The 8,203-nt window shown below is 39.8% G+C and overlaps 1 protein-coding gene across 3 annotated transcripts in view; it reads right to left on the bottom strand.

Annotated features, from left to right (window-relative positions):
* The window catches only part of Acyp2 (acylphosphatase 2), a 147,255-nt gene that overhangs the window by 74,045 nt on the left and 65,007 nt on the right, over positions 1 to 8,203 (bottom strand). The window contains exon 5 of one of the 3 annotated variants that reach the window (XM_029545198.1): positions 3,768 to 4,230. The exons of the other annotated variants lie outside the window; for them this stretch is intronic. Coding sequence (XP_029401058.1) covers positions 4,192 to 4,230 — 39 coding nt within the window. The 3' untranslated portion in view covers positions 3,768 to 4,191. Of the gene's footprint in view, positions 1 to 3,767; positions 4,231 to 8,203 lie in introns of those variants that run through there. 3 annotated transcript variants of the gene reach the window in all.

The raw sequence follows: 8,203 nt of genomic DNA, 5'->3' as shown, positions 1-8,203 counted from the left end.
GGGGTCGAACTCCTCTACCCCTGCGTGGCGTATGAGTTTCGACCCCAGCATGCTGGCCTGAGCTCTTGTCTTGTCCTGTCTTCAATAAACTTCCTCGTGTGTTTACAGCAAGTCGGTCTCAGCGTCCTACTGGGTGTGCGTCCTTCCCGAGACTGGAGGGGGGGGAGGCTGGGGGGGGCTCCCTTCGGGGGTCTTTCACTTGCATACATTTTGTTCTATAACAAGTTGCTTAGTTACTATGGTGGTTTGAATATACTTGCACAAGGAGTGGCGCTATTTGGAGGTGTGGCCTTACTGAAATATGTGTGGCCTGGTTGGAGGAAGTCTGTCACTATAGGTGTGGGCTTTAAGACCCTCATCCTAGCTACCTAGAAGCCAGTCTTCTCCGAATGGCCTTCAGATGAAGATGTAGAACTCTCAGCTCCTCCTGCACCATGCCTGCCTCAGAACTGTCATGCTCCTGCTTTGATGATAATGGACCGAACCTCTGAACCTGAACGCCAGACCCAATTAAATACTGTCCTTATAAGAATTGCCTTGGACACAGTATCTCTTCACAGCAGTGAAACCCTAAGATAGTTACCAGTGCACGTGTATTCTTGGGAGGAATTTGTTTTCTTAATCTGTACTACATAATGTTGCACAGGTATTGAGGAACATACAGTTTTTTCATAGTCATTCACTAGGAAAAAACTAAAACATAATCACACTGTGATTTTCTACTGCTTGAAAGATTTTGCTGGGATATATAAACTATTAAAGAGAAAATAAAGTGTAGGGTTGGAGCACTGTTCTTTTCACTCATCAACTATGTGTATAGTCATATGTATGTATGTATGTGTAAATATGTATATTATATATGTATAATGTATATGTATAAAATTTGTGTGGGAATGTGTTGGAACTCTGTTCTATCCATCAGATCTGTGTATGTATAAAATATGTAAAGGTTCTCTGGATATATGTTGGAGCTTTTTCCATCTACCAACTGTGCATGTGAATCTGTATTTGTCTGCCTGTCTATATGTTTGTATGCATGTGTGTATATATGTATTTATATGAATGAAATTATTAAAGTCTGCCTTTTGCTTCATCCACTCAGTGTGTACAGGTGTGTAAGAATTTTCTGTTTTTCCTTTTCTTTCCTGCTGAACTGTAAGAGTTAAAAGAGTTCATAGTTTTTACTGGCCACAGGGAATGCTTGTCCCAGCAAATTAAGCTTTGTTCCCTCAGAGAAAAAAAAATCTGCTCAATAATTTCTATAATCCCTAGCTGTTACAGGTAGCAGCAACTGTCAGTATCTGGACCACTTCCCTGTCTACTGCTGTTAGCACTGACTCCCATCTGCTGCTTGCCTCAGTTTACTGTATGGTGTCAAAGCTGGTCTTTGCAGTCAGTGACCTATATACAGATTAGGGAATAAGGCTGTTTTCTTTCTGTTCTTTGATTGTTGGCACTCCTGGTGCCAACAGCACAGCCTATGAAATTATCATGACATTATTGCTTCATTCATAGGAAAGGACAGGGTAAATCTCAGTCAGGTATGCAGGGCAAAGCAGAAAATGCTGGAGATGCCAGGGTGACAAAGAAACTGAAGTACAATTTTGAAAGCAAAGCAAGATGGAAGCCTATATGTAGTTTGATATACAGCCTAGAAGGATTGTTTCCTATAATCAGTGCATCAATATGGCTTCTAGACAGCATGCTCATCACATCTGGATTAGTCAAAGGAATTAACATTTCCAAATGATTCTTGCATCTCCCCCAGATAATAAAAGTATAGGAATATGAAGATCTGTACACAAATTCTCCAGCTTCAAATGGAAAATCCAATTTTGATTTTTCTGAAAAACAAACAAGCACCCACAAAAAAAATCTCAATTAGTAACTGAAACCCATCCATTCTTTGTGTTTTGCCTGTAATGTACTCTGACTGTGTACCAAGCACTATGGAGGAAATTATAATCATCCTGGTCTAATGCAATTATGTTATGCCCCCAGTTTTAAACTCTGTCCCTAACGACTTGGCAAAAAAAAAAAGGGGGGGGGGAGGAAGAGAAAGGGGAAGGAGAAGAGTACAGACTTCCTGGTACCAGGGAGCACAGATTCGTTCTACTTGAATTTTCAAGTGTTGTTTCCTACACTGCTTCAATAAGGACAGAAATGAGGGATCATAACATTGTATCACAGAGAAAGCACCATAGCTGAATACTGTGATCCTTGCATCTGGCACGCAGACGTAGAAGAGTCGGGAGTTCAAGGGGAATGCTGCCATGTCTGGCTGGGGATGTGCTGTCATGAGTGCTGGGGATCTGGGCTTGATGCTCATGCTGATACAAGTACTTTACTGACAAAGGCATAGCTACAACTCCAAAACCAAATCCCTATGTGTGTACACATGTGAGCAATTAAAAACAAACAAATGATAAGTTTAATCTTCAGTATTATCAACAAAAATTAGAACACATGATGTCTAAATCTTGTTACTTCCTGGTTTTCAGTGGGTAAATACTTGCCAGAGGCTGAGATTAAGTCTATTTGCCATGACTAGATGACTACTCTGTGCTTGATCTATGCTGACTTTTAAGCTGTGGAATATTTACAAGAGGAAACAAATTCAATAAAAATCACCTACAATGACTATGAACATTTTAGTCACTATTAAATTTTTAGTCTTATTATAGTTGGATTAAGCATCCTTGATTCAAAAATTGAAATCCAAAATGTACCAAACTCCAAACATTTTGAGCTTCAATATGTAAAGTTCAATACCTGACCTGCTATGATGGTTCTCAGCCAACATATAGGTACACTATCATAACTGAATTTTATGGTTAGACTTGGGTCCTATGGTGTTTTGAATAGGTTTGGCCCTCATAGAGTCATATGTTTGAATGCTTATTCATAGGAAGTGGCATTATTAGGAGATGTGGCCTTATTGTAGGGGGTATGACCTTGTTAGAGGAAGTGTGTCACTGTGAAGGCACAGCTTTGCAGTCTTCAATACACAAGCTATGCCCAGTGTGAAACATAAGCAGTTTTCTCCTGCCTACCTTTGTTCAGATCAAGATATAGAGCTCTAGGCTCCTGCAGCCCAAGTCTGCCTACACACTGCCATACTTCCTGCCGTGATAAAACGGACTAAACCTCTCACACTGTAAGTCAGCCCCAATTAACTATTTGCCATGAGATCCAACTGTAAGGCATTTATTTTCTCAATTAGTGACCAATGCCAGAGAGCCCAGTCCTTTGTGGGGTGTGCAATCCCTGGGCTGGTGGTTCTGGGTTCTGTAAGAAAGCAGGCTGCACAAAATTTGTGAAGCAATTCAGTAAGCAGACTTCTCTATATCCTCTGCATCAGCTCCCGCCTCCAGGATCCTACTCTGAGTTCCTGTCCTGTCTTCCTTCAATAATGTATAGCAATACGAAAGTGTAAGCCAAATAAACCCTTTTCTCTCCAACTTACTTTTTGGTCATGGTGTTTAGTAGCAGTAATAGAAACCCGAACTAAGACAGTCTAACTTTACCTTCAAATGATGATGTTTTAGAGAGTTATCATGTCACACATCTTCTACATGTCCCTCTAAAACAGCAGAAGTCTGCTAGAATAGACTTTATTATCTCAACTTCCAATAAAAAACTTAAATATACAATATTGTTTACAGTCACATACTATGAAAATTGACATTACTTGGCTATTTATTATCAAAATCCTAATACGGAATCAGATGAGGCACAGAATTAGACTGCTAGCAACACCTTTCCACTAAACCTGACCCCTGTGTCATCAACTAAAGTGCTCACCCTGGTAAATTAACGTTGATCTAAACTGAGTTACAATCCTGAATTACGTTTGAGTTATTATGGTTTTGTAGTCCCATTTGTATTTAACCTGTAACTTTACTAATTGTATTTTGTTCAGATTTATAAGCATTAGATTATATGTAGTTTTATCGTCACACATAAATAACACAGTAGTAAAAATAATTGCAGTCAACACTAGAAGTACACAGGAATTATTTATTATTCAAGAGTGTGGGCTGTACATCTCCAGTCCTCAGCTTAGAGACCACTGCTATGTGGCACACATTAGCTCTATCAAGGATTTTAGAAAAAAGGACAGGAAATGTAGAGGTGACTCAGGGGTGAAGAGCTCTTGCTGTTCCTCCAGGGGATCTGATTTCCCAGCACCTAAATTGTGTGCCTGTAACTCCAGCTGTGGAGGATCTTCTAGTCTTGCCAGGAACATGCACATGGAAACAATAATAAAATAAGTCTTAAAAAAAAAAAGATAGAGAAACAGGAAAGCATGGTTTAAATTCTATTTTTTAAATTTCAAAGTTGATTTTTCTATGTCCTTGCTTCTGATTTGCTTCTCAACTTCAAAGCTCAGGGTAGCACAGAGAGCTCTCTCTTTCAAGGACACTGGAAGCACAACCAAGGAAAGGACCCATTTCTGTAATAGTCATGATACTGGACTGTTTTCATTTTTTATTAAACTGTCAGTTTTGAAGGAGACAGGCTAGTACCCATGCTTATTACAAGTGGGAAGCTAAACAAGAATGTTTGCCAAATGAAGAAAGCATCCATGGCAGGCTGCTCTTTTGACTCACATCACTCTTGTCTGAATCAAAGAATCAGAGATGCTCTATGAAGAGTATACTGTGGACTAGTAAACCACAAGTCCCATTGAATATTAAGAATCAACACCCCGGAGAGACTCTGAATAAGAGAAATTGTAAGACAGTATGAACAGTGTTTTAAAATTTTCCAGGAAAAAACTAACCATGAACCACTTTTATCTTCTTTCCGTGTAAACTATTAACTAAAAACAACAATCACATCAACCCGAAATGAAAGTCAAATGCCAATCTAGAACTAAGTATACACACAGAAAAACAGAATTGTTTTGCTTGAAATACTTAAATACAACTTAAACATTTAAAATGTATTACCTAAAAGTTTTAAACTTAAGAGTTGACAAAAATTAAAAAGATTCTGTACGTCCCACCATCAAATACCATAGTTTAAGAAAACATATTTTTTTTCTGTTTCTGGGTGGTACAAACCTAGAAACCAGAAAACTTTCTTTGCTTCATTCTTTTTTTTTTTTTTTTTTTTTTTTTTCTTGTGAGAGAAATAATTTATTTTCAGCCTTACATAACAGATCTCAGTGACATTTTCGTGAGAATGGAAAAACAGTAATGAAATAATACCAACCAATGCAATGACTGGAGGCAATGGCCTTTTACAAAAATGTGTTTTTAATTGAAATAGAGTTACATCACCTTCCCCTCCCTTTCCTCTCTCCAGCCAATCCCAGAAACCTTCTCTTGTGCCTTTCTCATGTCTGCCCAAATTGTAAGTCTATTTTCATTACTATTGTTGTTACATATGTGTGTGTGTGTGTGTGTGTGTGTGTGTACGCATGCATGCGCGCACATGCGTGTCTGTATGTGTATAACCTGCTCAGTCCATTTTTCTTTTTTTGTGTATGTACATATATAGTTTACTTTGCTTCATTCTTAAGAGCTGATGAAATACATCTGCAAAAACAGTTTGAAAAACTGAGCTTGCCAAAAAAAAAAAAAAAAAAAAAAAAATCTTGAAGCGTTTTCTCATTTCCTCAGTACTCTTCAAGGGAAAGCAAAGTGAAAGCCAATGAACTTTTTGAGAAACAGCTTTAGCGACTGTGTATTCATCCATACACACAGTTACAGAGTGAGCTGTAGCAACACAAGTGGACAAATAACTAACCCCACAAATTTGATGGATCACACAGAGTCTTACTCAACACCTAGGCAAGTATCAATGTTCCTTCTCCTTTCCCTTTCAACTGGAAACCAACTGAGTCCTAAAAAAGAAATTACCTTTTCTTCCAAAGTCTAAACATAATTTCTTATCAGCAGGCTGTCCAATGAATTAAGTCAATCTGTAAGCCACTACATTAGTTTAGGCCTCAGCAGTAAGAAGTCTTCAGAGCTAAGAAAGTCATTTCTGTTGTATCTTGCTACTCTGGACAAAATCTAATTTCCTGCCCAATCATAGAAGCCATATGATGGCAAATGAAAGGAAGCCAAACTCTGGCAATTAAAAAGAAACACAATAAACTACCATTCACAGTCCTAAAGATCTAAAAAGCAAACAAGAATAATCTTTAAAAAGAAAAATACAATGAAGGCTTCCATGTAAAGTGAAAATAAGAAATATAAATGGAGAATAGCTTATTATTATCAACGCTAGGATCATAACTAATCAAATTTAGGCATTAAAAAACAAACAATGAAGGGGGCATGCTATGGCTGCAGAAGAAGATAAGTAAAAGGAATACTTATTTATTTATTTATTTNNTTNTTTATTTATTATATGTAAGCACACTGTTGCTGGCTTCAGACACCTCAGAATAGGGCATCAGATTTCATTACGGATGGTTGTGAGCCACCATGTGGTTGCTGGGATTTGAACTCAGGACCTCTGGAAGAGCAGTCAGTGCTCTTAACTGCTGAGCCATCTCTCCAGCCCATAAAAGGAATTTTTAAAATGTGAGTTAAATTAGAAAGAAAATAATGTGAAGACAAAAAAGAAGGCTAGAGAGTAAGCATGCCTGAAAGACCCCCTAACTAGATGGTGGGGGTCAGAGTAAAGAGGGAACAGTATCTCCCTGGGCTGAGGGCACACATAAACCACACGAGGAACACCCCCCATGAGATAAGAGTGGATCTGTGCAAGGTCCTGGAACATTCTGTGCTGTAACAAATTTAGCAATGCAGAAAACAGGTGACTAGATGATTAGTCTTCTCTTTTTAATACACATTGTATGTATATAAAATTGGCCAATTCAGAATGTGTGGAAAAAAAGTAAAACCCAAGTTTCAATGAACAAAGAATTGAAAGAATGATGAATAAACTGATAAGAATTCTTGTTTATGCTTTGTGTTTTGTATCCTGTTCATTCACTTCAGAGTACTAAGGTCTAATTTAGTACTAAGGTCTTATTACTGTAGTGTTGTATAGACTATTGAATCCAAGTTAGAAAAATCTCTAACCAAGAGCTTTAATTTGGCCACTGCTACATTAACAACAATGTATACAAGATGCATTGTTGATGGCAAATTTGTCAAATTGGCTAGACTAAGGTGCTCAATTGTTTGGTCAAAGTCTAGGCTGGTTCTTGCTGTAGAGGTAATTTTTTTATTGCTTTTACTTTATTTTTTTTAATAGTCTAGTCATTATCCTCTGACAGTTACTCATCCCATTTCCCCTTCCCTACTATTTCCAAGACACTGTCCCCACTGCGCCAATCCCTACCAGACCTCCCCACTCCCTCAGGCCTCAAGGGACTAGCCAAATCCTCTCTCACTGAGGCCAGACCAGGCAGTCCTCTGCTGTATATGTNTTGGGGCCTCATACCAGCTAGTCTATGTTGCCTGGTTGGTGGCTCATTGTCTGAAGACCTCAGGGGTCTGGGTTAGTTGAGACTGCTGGGTTTCCTATGGGGTCGCCTCCTCCTGTAGAGGTACTTTGTGAATGTGACTAATATTTGCAATCAGTTAATGTCAAGAAAAACAAGTCTCCATAATGTGAGGAAAGTTTATCCAAAAGGTGAAGAAATGAAAAGCAAGGACACAGTCTCTGGGCCTGAACCGGTAGGAGGGCCATCTTTGCTCCAGTGCACTGCCGGGGAGAGGTGCTGCCTGCAGAAGTGACACAGCTTCTGGGAGAGATCCCGTTTCTGGCTCCAGTAACCCGGCACCTTTCCCGCCCAAGGAGGGGTGTCCAACCGGGAGGAGTCTCAAGGTCTGAGCCGGAAGGAAAGCCATCTTTGCTCCAGTGTACTGCCAGGGAGAGGGCAGCCTGGGGAACCGACAGCTTCTGGGAAAGATCCCATTGCTGGTTCCGGTCACCCGGCACCTTTCCCGCCTAAGGAGGGGTGTCTCCCCGGGAGGAGTCTCAAGGCCTGAGCTGGGAGGAGAGCCATCTTTGGTCTGGTTCACTTAGGCTCCAGTCTGCGCTAGCAAGAGCGTGGACCACAGAAGCTACACAGCTTTGGGACAGACAAAAGCAACCTAACTTCTGGGACAGACCCTGTATCGGGCTTCAGAAATTTGGGCACCTTCCTTGCCAGAGGAAAGGTGGCCACCTGTGAGGGCTCTGTCTGCCAGAGCAGGTGAGAGAGTCATATTGTGTCCAGGGTCCCTCAGTG

This window comes from Mus pahari, chromosome 13 (assembly GCF_900095145.1).
Source record: "Mus pahari chromosome 13, PAHARI_EIJ_v1.1, whole genome shotgun sequence".
Classification (NCBI taxonomy): Eukaryota; Metazoa; Chordata; class Mammalia; order Rodentia; family Muridae; genus Mus; species Mus pahari.
The sequence above is the reverse complement of the archived record's forward strand: the minus strand, read 5'-3'. Positions and strand labels throughout refer to the sequence as shown.